At 36.1% G+C, this 18,024-nt stretch overlaps 2 protein-coding genes across 4 annotated transcripts; both read left to right on the plus strand.

Annotated features, from left to right (window-relative positions):
- Window positions 1–4,755: 4,755 nt before the first annotated feature.
- On the plus strand, window positions 4,756–8,347 carry LOC130746194 (F-box/kelch-repeat protein At3g61590-like). Of its 3 annotated transcripts, none has more exons than XM_057598742.1 (2): window positions 4,756–4,892; window positions 6,904–8,347. In XM_057598742.1, exons 1-2 carry the CDS (start codon window positions 4,866–4,868, stop codon window positions 8,140–8,142), a joined length of 1,266 nt encoding a protein of 421 aa, XP_057454725.1. In that variant the 5' UTR covers window positions 4,756–4,865; the 3' UTR covers window positions 8,143–8,347. The 3 variants fall into 3 exon arrangements, with proteins under 3 accessions (XP_057454725.1, XP_057454726.1, XP_057454727.1); XM_057598743.1 differs by lacking the exon at window positions 4,756–4,892 and adding an exon at window positions 5,327–5,857; XM_057598744.1 differs by lacking the exon at window positions 4,756–4,892 and adding an exon at window positions 5,878–6,180.
- A 2,784-nt stretch (window positions 8,348–11,131) lies between these two features.
- LOC130744784 (uncharacterized) lies at window positions 11,132–11,624 on the plus strand. The gene is made up of 2 exons (XM_057596939.1): window positions 11,132–11,272; window positions 11,391–11,624. Exons 1-2 carry the CDS (start codon window positions 11,132–11,134, stop codon window positions 11,622–11,624), a joined length of 375 nt encoding a protein of 124 aa, XP_057452922.1.
- The last annotated feature ends 6,400 nt before the right edge of the window (window positions 11,625–18,024 follow it).

The raw sequence follows: 18,024 nt of genomic DNA on the forward strand, positions 1-18,024 counted from the left end.
CTCCATCTTCTTCATCCTTCTTCTTCTTCCCACCCTCATCTCCTCCCTCTCATACTCTGACGCTCTCCCTCACCCCAACCCTTTTTCCCTTCCAAAAACCAAAATCCTTCAACCCAAAATCACAAAACCAAAAAACCCACAAATCCACACTCACCGATCGAAAATCCATCGCAACCCACCCCACCCTCACTGATGATATCCTCAAGCTCCTTTGAATTTTTTGTACTGTAATTGTTCTCCTACCTTTTCCTCAGGATTTTTGTTTTTCTCAGATAGCATGAGTTGCTTTTCTTTTTTCTTGAAGGGTCTAGGATTGTGTTTTTTCACTTTTGGTTTCTGAATAATAATGAGGATTGACTTGTGCTGGTGAAAAATTGTTGAGGTGATTTGTCTGCAACTTTGCATGGTAACTGAATGAATTTTGTTTCATTATCTGAGCAAAGTAAATTGGAAAACTGACAATTATGTGCATATGATGTTGAGTGATTGATGTTCATACTTGATGCTTTGATTTCCTGGTAATTATTCTTGTGTATTATGTGAGCATGAATGAAACATCAGTATTTGGTGATCTAGAGTCTGGTAATTGGTGGAGCATGAATTTTGAGTAATTGAGGAGGGTTGTTCATTGGATTATGGCGATTGGTTACATATGTTAGGATTATCCAGGAAAATGAGGCAGATTGGAATATTTTCCGTGTTTGTTCTTTTGAATTTGTAATATGCAAGAGATGGGCATGTTGTAGGAATCAAATTCTTATATGCAAGAGAGAGGGAGGGGGATGATGGTGGGAAGAAGAAGAAGAAGGATGAAGAAGATGGAGATGGAGAGAGGGTGATGGTGGTGGGGAGAAGTAGAGGAAGATGGGTGAGAGAAAGATTTTTTTTTCAGATTCAGGGACTAAATTGAAGTTTTTAAAACTTTCCCAACAGTCAAATGTCATACAAGCTTCAACTTTGACAAAAAAAATATTCCAAGTCACACTTCCGTTAACGGGGTCAGCTTTTTTTAACACTCAGGGACCGCTGATGAAGGAGATTTGACACATCCAGGGACCACGGGCGTCATTTTAAAAGTTTAGGGACGAAGTTGAAGTCGGTGAACACATTCAGGGACCAAGTTAGCTATTTACCCCATTTTTAATAAATTTATGTTCACACTTTAATCTCACATACCTTATACACTGAAAGAGAACATGAAAGGAAAAAATATACACTCTCCGATCACTATTACAAGCAAAAATTAGTTTTTTAGATTCATTCAATAAATGATGTATGTGACGAATAAAAAATATATAAAAAAAAGAGGAAATAAGTTAAACAGAAATTGATTGTAGCTAGATGTATCAAAATCTTAACTCATTTTGGACAATGCACCTGCTGGACTCTTGAACGGTTTAACTTTAAAACCTGTTAGGCCAGTTTATAGTGCATTGCGCTTTAAGGTATTGAACATTATTGAAATGTCAATTTCAAATTCCTATTTATCTGACCGTTTACTTTCATTAACACCGTTCTTCAAAGAGGGTACAATTCCTGTCATTCATTTAGCTGTTGTAGATGTTGGAAGGCAGGCTCAACTGAAAAGTTTAAAAGAAAGTCAACTCAGTAAATCAAGTGCGCATAATGAAAAGCCCAAATCAAAATATCACCTTTTGCAGGCCAATATGTAAAAAATAATCAGTAAAAAACAGCAAATTAGCACAATCCATATATTTGCAGTTTCATTCTAATTAAATAGTTTACATTTACATCTTTAATTTTCTTTAACTTGCACATATACAATCCATATTTCCAAATCAATGTTACTATCTAAATACTACCCGAGTAATCTATCAAAATTCTCAAGATGAAAAAAACATACTATTTTGTTAACTGGAATTATAAAATTAAGGTCGAAATTTCATCATAAAAATTATTTAGGCTGTGTTTGTTTTGTAATTTATTAAATGTTGAAGTGATTTATGATTTGTTTGGTTTATGCTTTTATTTGGTTTGAAAGAGAAATAGAAATTAAGGAGAGAAAAAAAAACATATCTAACTGCAGACTCTTGATTGGAGTAGCAAATTAATACTTGAATAAAAGTATTCCAAGACGTTTTATTTTTCTTTTTGCATGTGTTTTTAGAGGCTATTCAAACAAGCTGAGAGAATCTCTTTGGGTTAATAGTCTAAATCAGACCTTAATTTTGTAAGAGCATCTCTGATGGAGGTTACTTAATTCAATTGAAGAACTTAAGTAACGTTGCTTATTTTAGAGCATTATTGGAGCAACATCACATGACAGTTCTGGTTGCTTAAATTTTAGCAACGTTGCTTATTTAAGCAGATGGTTGTTTATTCTCTTTCTTCTAACTTTTTGACTAAAAAAATATATTTTCTCTTTCATTCATAAATTTGAATAATGTCATGACATTTAAATAATTTAAATATATGAGATATAGTGAGACCAAACCAAAAGTAAAATAAACAACTGCGTTTTGAGTAAATTATACTTGGGTTTCTTAAAACTTATGTGGCGGTTTGGATCATCAGAATAATGTTTAAGCAACTAAACAAATAACCATGAATTGGAGATGCTCTAAGTGAGTTGATTTAGTCATTCAGTAGAAAAATAACGTAAATAACATTTGATGAAGATGATTTTTATAATTACTGCTCTTTTTACCGCCATCAAATATCTTTTACCACTGAAGAATTAAAATTAAATTGGATTAAATTAAGGATTAATTTAACCATTAACTCAATTTTTTTCGATATTTCCCAACATGCTATTTTTTTAATTATTTTATTCTTCGAAATATATTTGGGTGGGCTTTCGTGGACAAAGTAGTCTACACATTACAAGACAAATGAATCACAGCGTTGAAAATGATATCGTTGAGGGAGATTTTGAATAAACTATTAGAAGTGACAAGTGAGTGAGGCTTGTGCGCAAGGTGGCTGGAAAGAGTTTTCTGCTATTAATAGTGCTGCTGCCACTACTACCAACTCTTTTTTCTCTTCTCTTCTTCAGCACACATGCACCCTTCTTGTGCCAAGTTCTTCAGTACACTGCACCTATGGGATGAGAAATTAAATAAATCACATTGTATTTGATTCTTGGCATGCCTTTTGAGCCATCTATCTTCCTACTTTTCTTCTTTTCATTATTAGCATATTTCTTTTATTCTTTTGATATGCTAAATTCACACTTAATTCTGGTTAATTAATTAAAGTCCAGCCAATATGACTCAATTAAGAAAATAAAACTTTCTAAGTATCTGTTTAGTTTATTACTATAAGAGAAATCTCCCTTTTTCACTTGAATGGACTACATTGGATCTTTCATTAGCATTTTGGCCAAAGCAAAAAAGTTCACTCAGTCAATCACCCATTAATCATAGTTTTCTTTTGCTCACAATAAATTTGTTAATTTCTCACGTTTGAAATAATCCAAGTATATTTTCATGTTGAGAGAGAAATTGTTCTATTCATAATTATTTGGTTACAAATTAAATGATATCGTATTCGTTCACTTTTATCATAAGAGTTGGTGGTACAAGAGCGCTACGTACAATAGAGGTTAATATTTTATGTCCTTAAATAGTGTCTCATTCTCTGTTTTATCAATCAAATTGTATCTAGTTAAAAATTTGCTCATACAAAATTATAAATATCATATTCATGGAGGAAATTAGACATTATTTGGGAACAAATGATACTAGCCCACACACAAAACATATTAAGATGCTCATGTCATCAACAAATTGATTGGGTGGTATTAGGATGAAATCATGCATCACACATTATTTATAGCTGTAATATGTAGCTCAATCACTGTTTATTCTTTGATGAGCTCAACGCTAGTTGAGTTTTTTTTTTTTTTTTAATTTTTTATTACCTTTAGTCCTATTTATAAGCATGAAAGAGAAGAAAATTTTTGGTCATTTTTATAAAAACCAAATGAAAGTTTGAGCTATATTAATTATTTTTTCCCATGATGCCCTTATTAATTCTAACTTGTTAAATGTGTCTCATTAATTATTCTCTCTCTTTCCCACTTTTCAACACTAATAACAAAGATTAACTTTGGAAGTTTATTTTGATTCAAGACATATTTAATGCATTTTATCTAGTTTAACTACATTTCTTAAACTATGTGAATTTTTTTTGTTGTTGCTTATAAATATGACCGGATGTAGTATAAGCAAATGTTAGGGGTTAGTTGTTACTCCCTCCGTTCCTAATTATAAGACCTAGTTTTAAATTTTTCATGTTCCTAAATATAAGACCTTTAACAATAATCTAGCAAAAAGTATTCTACTCTACCATATATACCCCTCACATTAATTGCGTATTTTCAATTTCACAGTTTTAATTACCACCTAGCATTAATTAGTGAGAGAAAATGACAAAGGTTAAATATGGAGGAATGTATGCATTTTAAAAAAATTAATACACTAATTAGATACATTTAATGTTTTCTTAATAAGCGCAATTTTTTGTATTAGGTCTTATAATTAGGAACAGAAGGAGTAATAAGTTAGAAAATTCATTCAAATTTTCTTCTAGGATTTGAACCCTGGACTTTCCCCTCCTCAACCATTATGTCTCATAGCTCTAACCACTTGAGCTAACCCTCCGGGACCAACGCTAGTTGAGTAATGCGTTGTTAGCACTTAGCATAGAGTTAGCCGATGAACTTTTTTTATGGAAGAAGAATCTTCCCATGAAGGAGTCTTGGTCACTCTAACTACTTTTTAGCCTTGAGACTAGAAGGTTGGGCTACTCCATATAGTAGCAAGTTGACCTCCCTATATTGAAAGTGAAATGCTATCTCAAACTCCTATTCAAGTCCTATTTTCTCGGGCTTGTACAAGTTAATGTTCATTCAGAATGACATGGTAATGGTATGTATATGAACATCCATAAGCACTACATGAACTTACTATTTGTATTTATGTTGTTTAGTTTTTCTTTTCAACTACCTTATTTTGGAATTCTTTTAAAAAATATATATCATTAAAAAACACAATTTATGATTAGTGAAGTTAGGTTAGAAATGAAAAAAACAAAGAAAACCTCTTCCCAACACAGAAAAGCAGCATCCTCCATCCCAACGCAAAACCGCACTTGAGTTTCTGTCGTTTGTGCTCTTGATGTCTCTCTATTAGTACTATTTAGTGTGTGTGTTGCTTCGCCTTGTTTATCAACCAAATCTACACCACCCCATTTCAACCAAAATCACCTAGCACCCTTTTCTACAGTGACACTGGCAGAGCCCTTCATCCAAGGTATCTCTTCTTCCTAATGGGTTTTGCCTTACAATCCTTAAAGGGTAGCTGTTTTTAATTTTGTGATTGCTCTGTTGTGTTCATTGATCTGTTTGTTTTTTTGTATTTGATATGTTCTGCAAATTGCTTTTTTGTTCTGATTAGTCATCTCATGATCTATGAGGTTGGTGTTTGCTTCATGGGTATTTAACCATTTGATTCCACTTTTTTGTTTTTCCTAGTTATAGTCACTACAACCCTCTTATGATGAATTCTTGTTCTGCCTCTAAATGTTGCTTCTTTGTGCAGAAAAGGGAATTCCCATTTGTTTTTTGGAACTTTTTAAATTTTTTGAATGTTGGCTTTAGCACCATTTTAAATGCTTGTAAGTAAGGAATCAGCAACTTGCAGTGTTCTCTACTTCTCTCTATTTATGAGACATTGTTTTCTTAAAGTTATTCTTACATCTAAATTTTGTTACTTTCTTCTGTTTGATTAAAATCTCCCCTTTGGTTTGGCGTGGTTTTCACTCATGCCTTATTTTGAGTTTTACTTTCTAAGCATGTGGGTTTAAGTGTGCTTGCGGCATTGTTTTTAGTATGGTGAGCTGAGCTTCAGATTCTATGTATCTGGATTGATGACAAATATCTTCTGTTTGATAATTTTTTCCATTTCATATTGTGTGTTTTACCTGGCTATCTGCATCAACTGATACTAATCTGCTATTAAATTAATTAGCAATGTTGGTTCAAAATACCAGACCTTTTATAGGATGTTTTCCTTCTGTGGGGCTTGGCTTTGATTGCTAATACCAAATCATTTCATGATCTTAAACATATGGAACTGAGACCATGTTTTCTGATTTCATATGCGCAATACAGTTTCTGTTGCCATTTGGACTTCTAAATACCTCAAAGGAGGATAGGTGATGTCTATACGTCCCCTTTGGATCTCTTGAGGTTCATATTTTGTATAGTTTTCTTCATAAAAGCTGATGAATTTTTTTATTTGAGTCTACTTATCTTGTTAAGTTCTGATGGGTGTTCCCTTCTAGTATTTTATCTAATTGATCATTTGATAATTTACCATGTGCAAGGGAGTTTTAAGTTTTTAGTTCTTCTTGTTGTGTGTTATGTCTTACTTTCCTCCACTGCTATTTATAAGGTCCTCTACAGACAGTTATGCTTATTAGTAAACATGTAATGATGTGAATTTATGTATTGGTTTTAAAAAATTTATACTATCTTTGACATTTAGCCTTATTTAATGTATTGACTAGCGTGGAAGAGAATTAATTATTGGGGGTAATTGAATTTTGAAATTAAAAAAAGTCTAATAAGTTCAAATGGTATATATGGAAAAAGATAATAAATGTGTATGAAATTTATTAGAGGGTCTTACATAAATGGAGACCAAATATGTCTCTATGGGATCTTATATATAGGACCTGAGGGAGTATGTTTTTTCTATTGTGATATTAGTTGTGTGATTTAAGTTTGCTTTTTCCTTCTTGTGGTACTTTGCCTTATATAAGTGTGAATTTTCATGATCAAGTGTATCATCAGGTCAGAAAACGTATGATTTTCTTTCTTATCTGGTGTTAGTATGTTTAATAGTTACCTGAGTCTTTTTTAAATATTTTCATCAGGCCTTTCCTTCCACCTTTATTATGGAGGAAGAAACATCATGGATTAGCCACTATGATGATGACACACAAAGGGAGACCAGAGACTCTGATTTGTTTTTGGAACGCAGTGAGGAAGTTGATATAGAAGGAACTGCTGTTTCAATGGATGTAATTTTGCCTAATGATCTGTTGGAGCGTATCCTAGCCTATCTCTCTGTTGCAAGCATTTTCAGAGCAGGTTGTGTGTGTAAAAGATGGTATGAGATTGTTACTTCAGAAAGGTTTCTATGGAACCTTTCCCATATGCTACCACAGAAACCTTGGTACTTTATGTTTACATACTCTGATGAACCAACTGGTTATGCTTATGATCCCATCCTCCGGAAATGGTATGGAATTGAACTTCCTTTCATTGAAACCTCTAATTGGTTCATTGCTTCATCATATGGCTTAGTTTGCTTCATGGACAACGACAGAAGAAGTGTGTTATGCGTGTGCAACCCAATTGCCAAAATCTGCAGGAAGCTTGAAGAGCCTCCTGGTTTGAAATTTTCTGATTACAGCGCATTAGCAATCTCAGTGGACAGGAAATCCCACAGCTATACTGTGGCAATTGTAAAATCAAAGCAAGTCCCTGGAAACTTTTTCGAGTGGGATATCTCAATTCATATATACAATTCAGAGAAGGAAAACTGGGTGACGAATAAGACAGAGGTTTTGCTGGGGTGGAGAGGTGGTGATGAGAGTGTGATATGCAATGGTGTTCTATATTTCTTAGTGTACTCAACCGGTGGTGGTCATCCAGAGATCCGCCATGCACTTGTTGCATATAATATCTCTAATCGCTCATCCCAAGCTCGCTTGAGAAGGAGCTTTATTCCTGTACCTTGTTCTCTAACATGTGGCCGTTTGATGAATATGAAGGAGAAGCTCGTGATGGTGGGAGGCATTGGTAAACCTGACCGGCCTGATATAATCAAAGGTATTGGTATCTGGGTTCTTCATGATACGAAGTGGGAAGAGATTGTACGAATGCCACATAAGTACTTCCAAGGCTTTGGAGAGCTTGATGATGTTTTTGCTAGCAGTGGCATAGGTGATCTAATATACATTCAGAGTTACGGATCTCCTGCACTTCTCACATTTGACATGAGCATTAAACAATGGAAATGGTCACAGAAGTGCCCAGTATCAAAGAGGTTTCCTCTACAGCTTTTCACTGGTTTTTGCTTTGAGCCGAGGCTTGAAATTGCTCCATAGTTTATTTTACATAGAATCAAGGGTTTCTATTGGCACTTGTGTGCAACTCTGCCATTTACTCCATTGTTCTTGAGTTAAAATTTGATATGATTTCTGTGTTTTAACAGTTCATACAAAGTGTACTTGCTAATAGAGTTGGTTATTCATGGATACTGGAATATTATCAAAGCATTTTAAATACAACAGAGCAATATATATTTGTAGACTTGTTTATATATTCTATTTATAATTGTATTTGTTATCATGAGATACATATCTAGCCCTACATATCTGCTGCATGCTGCATGGTTTGCTGATATTGTAAATCAGAGCAGAACAACATTTCAATCATCAGTGATTGAGCTACTTGTTTTCTCTGAAGAATGGAGGTTCTGGTGCATTTGAACTTATTTGTTTGATTTTTTCCAAACAAAATAAGCCTCTGAAATTTAGTAATCAGTGGACCAATTTCCTTCAGCTGAGCAGTGCAATGTCTTTTAGAATGTGTAACATTCAGACTGTCTTCCATATATTTTAGAACTTGTAATAGATTGAATAGATTTATAATAATTAAATGTGTGTTTGAAATTACGTTGAACTTAGCATGGATCTCTTGTCAACTCATCCAAATTTACTTGTTTGATCCAAGTTGAATTTGCATATAAATGTGTAATTGATGGCTATTAACTATTAAGTATTATTAAGTCTAATCTTATGGAGACTTTAATAGAAAGAGGAAAAAATATCTTAGATGGATACTGCTACATCTTTATTAGCTGTGTGGCTCTTTAACACATTCAGACTGTCTTCCATATATTTTAGAACTTGTAATAGATTGAATAGATTTATAATAATTAAATGTGTGTTTGAAATTACGTTGAACTTAGCATGGATCTCTTGTCAACTCATCCAAATTTACTTGTTTGATCCAAGTTGAATTTGCATATAAATGTGTAATTGATGGCTATTAACTATTAAGTATTATTAAGTCTAATCTTATGGAGACTTTAATAGAAAGAGGAAAAAATATCTTAGATGGATACTGCTACATCTTTATTAGCTGTGTGGCTCTTTAATGATTCTGAATGGACTTTATGAACCAATTTTTCTAGTTGCCGAACACATGAAATCTGTTTGATTTAATGTGGAGCCAATGAGCATGTTATGGTCAGAGATTACACAATCTGGTAATTGAGTGTGTCGTCCGTACAACCCATTATTTTATTTTTGCCAAACATGAGATGTATGACCTCTCTGCTCTGTGATGGTTGGTGGGGAAGTGAGGTCCACGCCTGCTATAGCAAAGCAAAGGTTGGTTTTCCTTGGTGGAGATGTGACAAATAAAGCTTAAACAAAACCTCCTTTTCAAAATGACCATCATTTCATTTCCCTACAATTTTTAGAATATTCAATTCAAGCGGCTCCTCAAATGGCATAGGGATTATGATGGGAGTTGTTGCCGACTGTGTGATTGGTACAGTTACATTAGGACAGATTCACATACTCAAATGCCTTAATTAAGTTGTATTGAAGAATATTTATTATAGTTGTATATAAAGTTGTGAGTGTCAGCCATTTTGACAAACTATACTAGTAACTTAAAGAAAGTGATTCATGCAGGTTGCTTTTAATGTTAAAGGCTTAAAGCCAAATCTAAATGCGATTCACGGATTTTAATATACTAATAATAAGATAGAAGTTATATTTTATCATTTGAATTTAACGTGAATTGAATAAGTATAATTTTAATATGTTGGCTTTATAACACACATTCAAAGAAAAATTGCATTGATAGTTACCAAGAAGGGTAAAAGGTTACATGCGATTGACACAATATAAAACCTGAAAATTGTTGATCTAATTTACCTTAACTCTATTTATAGTAGTAAACATTGTCATCATTGCTACAATAAGGGAAGAGGTTGAACAATATAGAGGTACGATTGTGGATTTCATGTACTAAAGAACTCGAGCCTCTAACACAATTGGTTATTAGCTTTGGGGGTTCAACAACCTAGATTATTTTTAATCTTTGAAGAATTCATATTTTCACTTATAAAGTAGATCTTCATTAACCACAAGATGTTTGGAGTTTCACGGGGCAAACACATGACTTTGTATTGGTTACCCTTACAAAACTATGAGAACAAGTGACATCTTCCTTAACAATGACTAAGATGAGAATAATGGTTTGTTCACACCTCAAAATGAGGTGGAAAGAGGTGGAGGAGAAGAGAGATAGGAAGAAAATAAAAAGTAAGAGAGAGAAAATATAAGATATGATAAATGATAAGAAGAGAGAGATGAAAATAGAAATAGGTGGAAATGAAGTGTATAAAAAAGGAGGTGTGTATATATCATTGTTGCTAAGATGATCATGGTCGATGACAAATCAGAGCCTTGAACGAGTTCTCCCACACATATCAAAATTATGAGAGACTAGGAGGAGAAATGGGAAGCGATGCGCACGACAGGGAAAGTGAGATGACACATTCTCTAGCGGCTTCTGAAACTTTACGAATTTCCCAAGAGCAAATTCCTCGACGACCACCACTGATGTCAAATTTTATGGCGATCGGTTGAAACTACGAAATTGACAGATAATTCTAGACAATAAAAAATAGGCTTAATTCCATTTTGGGCCCCTGATGTTTCAAAAATGAGCGATCGGGGCCCCCCGTGTTTAAACGTAGCGGTCAGGCACCCCAACGTTTCAAAAACGTGCGATCCAGCCCCTTCTGTTAAGTTCCGTTAGTTTGACCAAACAGAGACCCTTTCATTAATTGACGTGGATTTTCTTTTTCATTTAACATTTTTTCCCCCAAACTCATTCCCCTCCCAAATCAGAAACACGATTTCAACCCCAATTTTAACCTAATTGAAGAAAGGAAGAAGAAGAAGAGAAAGGGAGAAGAAGAAGCTCGAAGAGAAGGAGAAAGGAAGAAGCTCGAAGAGAACGGTGGAAGAACCGCGAAGAGTAAGAAACGTGGAAGAAGCTCGGTCGATTCAAATGTCAAGTGCAAGTGGAAGCTCCAACACCCATGGCTCTGTTCGAACAAGGTACTGCGATTGTGGTGTCGAGTCGAAGCTGGCTACATGTTGGGTGGGTGATAATGCTGGGCGTCGATTCTATGGTTGTGGAAAATATCATGTGAGTTTGGTTCACTGGGTTTGCTATCTAATTTCTTCACTGACATTTTCTTCACTGTCAATTTCTCCACATCTGCCATTTTATTTGCTGAGTTTGGTTCACTGGGTTTAATTTTCAGGTTTATGGGAGGAGGATGTGCGGATTTTTCCAGTGGGATGATGGGGAAGGCAATGCACGTGAAAGGAAGGTTATTTCAGGCCTAATCCGCAAGATTGAAGTGCATAAGAAGAATGAGATGTATTTGACTAGGTGTTGTGTAATTGGGTGGGGACTTTGTGCAGCTTTGTTGCTTGTCATTGTAATGTTGTTGGTGAAAATTTATAGGACAAAGGCTAGGAATGAAAGAGAATGATGGAATGTAAGGAGAATGAGAAAGACTATGTTATGTTTTCTGGGTCCATTTTCTAATGCAATGAGAAAGGTTGTTTGCTATCTAATGCTATGATGCTATCTATCCCTGCTTTGCTTTCCTTTCTTTCTCCTTTCACATAATGCAATATGTCACAATTAAGACATCATAACACTTGAACACAAACTAGACATGACAACAATTATAACATCAACCTTACTTAACTCATCATTCAATACAACACAACAAAATAGGTTCAGAACATTACATAGGTTCAGAACATCACATAGGTTCAAAACATCACAACATGAGTAACTTCTCAGTCAATACACATAGGTTCAAACTACAAAAAAATTTACAAGTTCTTAGACATAAAAATAGGTTCTTAGACAAATGATGCTCTTGAAGTCTGACTTCATTGAGTTCCCACAGCAGCCAATGATGCTCTTGTTCTCTTTCTGGTCCTCAATGCTCCAGTTTCCCCTTCATTTCCACCCTCAGTTATTGCATTTCCTGCTTGTGATGATCTTTGATGACTCAATACACCATCATTGAACACAGAACCCTGAGTAGGTGGCTGATTTGGTGGCTGAGATCCTCCTTCATTTGCTCCCTGAGTTTCACTGCCACTTGCCCCCTTACTTTTCTTCTTATTTTTCTGTGAACATGCAACCACCAAGGTTCAAAACATTGAATAACATTAAACCAATGTTAAATGAAGCACCAAGATAAATCCATTACCTTATTTCCTCCTTGGTTTGGTGGCTGAGATTCTCCTTGGTTTGGTGCCTGAGATCCTCCTTGGTTTGGTGGCTGAGGTGATGATTGCTGAGCATGTCCTTGCTGAGCTTGTCCTCCTTGCTAAGCTTGTCCTTCTTGTGTTCCAGGAGTTGTTCAACTTCCACTTGCCCCATTAGTTTTCTTCTTGCTTTTTTGTGAACATGCAAATCAAGGTTAAATAGATTAACATCATGAATGAACTAAAGATAAATGACTGAACCAAAGATTACCTTATTCCCTCCTAGTGGAATAACAATGTCAACAGCTGTTTTAGCCCTGCATGATCTGATGTTGTGGCCTGACCTTCTACAGTTTCCACAGAATACTGTGGATTGAATTCTACTAAGCTTATGTGGATCTCTTGGCTCATCAGCTGCCTTGACCCTTTTTTTCTTTGGCCTTCCTGGTGCCCTTCTTATTTCTGGTGGTACAATTGGCAAGACATTGTCCCCTGGGCTAGGCCACAAGTCAGGATCATTGCATGGCAATATGATATTCTCATATGTCCTCAAAAATATACTTTTCCTACATATGAATGTATTCTCATATTAGACAAGAGAAAATGTATGCATATGCAAGCACAAAATAGCATGATGCATTTACCAGTAATAGGAGTCAATATATTCCTCAGGCCTAGTGTTGTTATACCATGAGCAGGAAACAACATGGCAGCAAGGGATGCCAGTTAGGTCCCACCTTCTGCATGCACAAGTCTTTGCAGCCAAGTTCACAGCATACTTCCATGTGCCATTTGTCACCTCAAACAAAGCATTGTTTTGATCACAAACATTCATTGGAAGCCAGGCAGCAGAGTCTCTCTTAGGCACCTCTAACTTCTTCTGAATGGCTGGGCATAGCTGGCTGGACATAGCTCTCCCTGGTACCTAAGAACCAAATCTCTCTTTGCTTCACAATCCTATTTATGAGATAGAACTTCAATCCTTCAAGTAGGTTGATTATAGGTTTATCCCTATACTCTAGGATTGCTCTGTTGAAGGCTTCGCACATGTTATTAACCTGCAAGTCACATACAGGATATGTGCTATAGCCAGCTCTGCTCCATTGTTTCATAGGGACCTGATTCAAGTCATTCCAAGCATCCTCATTCAATTATTTGATTTTCAGCATGGCCTTTTCCCACCATGACACAGTACATGCCCTTGCAGCATTCCACAGTGCTCCTTTCATTTCATCCCCCGGGTATTTCTTCTTGAAGTTTGCATAAAGATGTTTAACACAGAATCTGTGATCAACATTCTCATCCATGGCTGCCAGTGTAGGAACAAGTCCTTCGAAAACAATCAATCCAGAAACAGTAAGGCTTAACAATAACAGTAAGACTTAACAGTAACAATAAAAGTAGGACTAATAAAAATGAAAATATGGTAAAATAACCACCTTCTGTTGATCAGAGATGAAGCACCATCTCTTGTTCTGAATACTGTTCAAGTCAAACAGTAACAAATCTAGAAACCAGTCCCAAGAGTCTTTTGTCTCTGCCTCCACAACTGCATAAGCTATAGGATACATCTGATTGTTACCATCCTTTCCAACTGCAGTTAAGAGTTGCCCACCATAAACACCTTTGAGAAAACACCCATCTAAACCAATTAGAGGTCTACATGTGGTGGCAAAAGCTCTTTTACATGCAGCTAGACATACATACATCTCTCAAATACAGCTACACCAGCCCCTGCCATGGTTTTGATCACCACTGTGCTCCCTGGATTACTTCTTCTCAATTCTTCACCATAACTTCTGAGATGCTTGTATTGCTCTAAGGTTGCCCCTTCAATCATCTTTTGTGCCTTGACTCTAGCTCTAGATAACTGAAACCTACACAGTCTCACACCCCACTTATTTTTAGCTTCCTCACCCAATGCTTTTAATCTCATGTGAGGGGTATGCCTTAGAAGGGGAACAAATTTCTTAGCAACAAAGGAAGGCCTTGCTTGTCTGTTTTTAGTACTCAAGTAGCATGTGTGCTCATCCTTTAGTGTGACAATTTTCCAATAACTATTTTGTTCATACTTGGAAGCCCTCAAATAAAATGGACACCCTTCCTGACATTTGATTACAATCCTCTTAGGTTCATTTTTTTTAAACACAATATCCTTCTTATTTTGCAGGGCATAGTCTCTCACAGCATCTCTAAACAGATTTGGATCAGTAAATATGTAAGACCCAAGATTTTATAATTAAATAAATAAATAATTTCCAGCTTACGCATAGGATTCTGTGTAAGCATGAGAGGAACTTGACTTTCGTTTGATGGTTGGATTAATATTATGAAGAAGAAAGTTCAGGAAATAGTTAAGAATAGTTCTATAATCGCTATAGGTTATAACACGAGTTTCATTCACTTCCGCCTTAGGGCGAAAACGTTAGTAAATGGCTAATTTGCTCTTAAAGCACTGTAGAAACGATATTCAAAAATATTCAGAGGAGTATAAGAATTTCTCTTATTCCTTTCCACGACAAGTGTTTTGACACGAAACCCTGGAATGTACGAATGATCGATTTCGATTATCGGAGGTTTGCCGAAACTGAATCCCTGATAGCTCAAGAACCTTTAAGTAAACAGTCGATGAAGATTTTTTCTATTCGAAGCTTCAAATGAAGATTCCACACGCGTACACCCATTTATTTCCATGTTTCCAATCTTTCTTCAGAAGGAAGTTTTGTCATCCGACATCAACTGCAAAAAGTAACTTTTCGGGTTAAATCGATTAACACCGTTAGTGAATCGTTTGCTTAAATTATGAGAAACCTGTTTCGAGTTCTGAAATTCTGTCACCGGATTCTATCTTATAATTCACAGAGGAATGTGCAGGAAAAATCGTAATCGCGAAATATTCATTTTCCCGCGTTTTCCATTTTCTATAAATAGCTAGAAAAATTAAAAAAAAATATCATCACCACCAACACACACACACACGGCCGAGAGCAAGGAGGAAGAGAGGGGGCGAAGTGATTTTCGTCGATTCTTGTCTGATCGTCGCTCTGTTCGTTGCTACGCGTATGCCTCGAGGTACTGATGTTTTTCCTTACCTCTGATCGTAAATTCTGTCGCTTTTCTCTATGTCTTTCTGTGCTCAAAGTTTTGAGCTTTTTGTAAAACTGTCCAAATAACTTGATTTTTCTGTCTAAACTTATTCCCTGCATGCCCAAGAGCATGTTTATCGGATTACATTTCGCCGAATCTCGCCGAATCGCCGCAGAACTTCAATTCTGCTCAAAAACTCATTTTTATGCTGAGGTTCCGCTTTTTGAATCAAAAACACTCGACTGAGCTTAGCGTCAGTAGGATTAGTTGTCATAAACGTCGTGGGTATCGACCTCATCCAATTTATTTTTCGAAATTCCGATTTTGAGTTATCGAGCTAAAAATCTTGACCAAAATACCCCTGTTCTATTTTTCGATCCGATAATTTTTCTGAGAGTTTCCGTGGCCTAGATATCGCCTAAGAATACCTAGGAATTGATTTAGATCGAAGAAAAAGTTCGAAAACCCTATTTTCTAAAGTGGCCGAAACCTGTTGTTAGGGTACCGTGTCCAAAAATAATTTTTTTGGTCCCTATGACCTGAGCTATAGCGTAGCTCTTTCGATTGTCGAAATTTTGGCTTTGGTTTCGTGTCATTCCGAGTTCTGTAGCTCAAGTTATGAGCGTTTTAGCAAACGAAGTTCTGTTGTCAATTCGTGCCTAAATAGGAACTCTGAAGCTTTAAAAGCTTTCTTTCCGGTTTCGATTAGTGTTATTAGATATTGTTGCTCCTAGTGAGGCTTGTGTTGATTATTGTGTTTCCTTGTTCTAGGTTCGCAACTTCCATGCACAACTTCTACTCACGAAGGTAAGGGTAACTCGGTTTTAGAGTGTCTTTGAGTCTTGCATGCTTTTATCGCACTGCCTGCGTTTGAGATGAAGATGTTTATATTGATTGGCAGATGATTATGATTATTATGTTGAACATGGAAAATGTTTTCTGGAGGCTTCGGCCGAGTGAACTTATTGAGACGTGTGTCTCCGTTTTCTGTGAGGCTTCGGCCGTTTACTGGTTTCTGTCATTACTGCTTTCTAGTGGATTGGACATGGTTATGTTTTACAGCACTGAATTATTATTTCATCGCTCAGTAGAGCTTGATGTGTTTGTGTGAATGTTGTGATTATGAATAACATGTGGTTACTCTGAATTGACTATTGGATTGGGAGTTATTGTCTGACTTGGCATATAAGGCTTAAGGTGAAAGTGGCGATGAGGATGTGTGGTCCTATCATTGTCTCGTCCATTGTGACGCTAAGTGGCGATCAGGAGGTGTGGTCCTATGATTGTCTCGTCTTGTGAGACGCTATAAGTGGCGATCAGGAGGTGTGGTCCTATGACTGTCCCGTCCATAGTGACGCTAAGTGGCGATCAGGAGGTGTGGTCCTATGATTGTCCCGTCTTGTGAGACGCTATAAGTGGCGATCAGGAGGTGTGGTCCTATGATTGTCCCGTCCATTGTGACGCTAAGTGGCGATCAGGAGGTGTGGTCCTATGATTGTCCCGTCTTGTGAGACGCTATAAGAGGCGATGAGGAGGTGTGGTACTATCATTGTCCTGTCTGGAGAGACGATATTGATCGATCCATTTTGATAGCAGCATATAATTGCATTCTAGAGCACTAACATTTGATCTTGTCGATATCTGATTTGACTTGTTGAGGTTATTGTTATATGTTTTAAATCTATGTTATTATGTTGCTGATATCTGATTAAGTTTAGGTTGTTGGTATTTGATTTGATGTTATATGGTTGAGGTTCTTGATATCTGATTTGATTTCATGTTGTTGGATATATGTTGTCATCTATCTTGAAATAAGTTGCTAGTTTATGTGTCATGAAATGCACTTAAATCTGAATAGCATGCTTTTCCTTTTATACGTGGTAATTGCATGGAGTTAACCCTTTCTATTTGCTACTTGTTGTTTGGGCGCTTAACGCTATTAGGCGATGGAGATCCTTCCGCCGAAGCTTAGCTGCTCGAGTTGGAGATCGGGTTGTAGGCGGTGGAGTAGAGGTGTAAGAAGCAGCTTTGCTTCTCTTATTGTGGACTATGTTTGAGTCTCTGTTTCTATATGAGAACTCTGTTATTAAAGCCTTGCTTCCGTCACTGTTAAAGTGCGCATGTTTATTCAGAACCTTACTTATGGTATTGTAAACTATTATTACTGTATATCGGGAAACAGGTTATTTAAATAAAGTTATGATGTGTTTCCAACCCTTTAGCTGAAGTGTTTAGTTGTTTTTCAGAAAAAAAAAATACCCTTGGATTTTAGGGATTGCAGAATAGTCCTTAGACTTTGTTAGGTTACTTAATGTGATTCCTCAAGAAATTGGGGCGTTACAAAATACATGGCCAACCTCAAATTTGATCACAGAACCTTCATCTCCCACCTTGAATTTTGGAAATTTCCTCCTCCTTAGCTTCCCATAGTCCTCATCGCTGTCATATGGACTTTCTAGGTCTTCAGAACTCTCATTCTCATCTTCAAAATAAGAAATAATTTTGCTTGGGCAAACAGAAGGAGGAGCTTTGTAATTCACAGGAAGAACTTGACTCCAGTCATAGCCTTCTTCATAA

The sequence above is a fragment of the Lotus japonicus genome, chromosome 3 (genome assembly GCF_012489685.1).
Source record: "Lotus japonicus ecotype B-129 chromosome 3, LjGifu_v1.2".
Classification (NCBI taxonomy): Eukaryota; Viridiplantae; Streptophyta; class Magnoliopsida; order Fabales; family Fabaceae; genus Lotus; species Lotus japonicus.

Excerpts from the sequence above, each read along its gene's own strand:
- LOC130746194 (XM_057598742.1), top strand. The coding sequence starts at position 4,866 with ATGTTCATTCAGAATGACATGGTAATG. Across the intron at positions 4,893-6,903 it reads TTCAGAATGACATGGTAATG|GCCTTTCCTTCCACCTTTAT; the intron begins GTATGTATATGA and ends TATTTTCATCAG.
- LOC130744784 (XM_057596939.1), top strand. The coding sequence starts at position 11,132 with ATGTCAAGTGCAAGTGGAAGCTCCAACACCCATGGCTCTGTTCGAACA. Across the intron at positions 11,273-11,390 it reads ATGGTTGTGGAAAATATCAT|GTTTATGGGAGGAGGATGTG; the intron begins GTGAGTTTGGTT and ends TTTAATTTTCAG.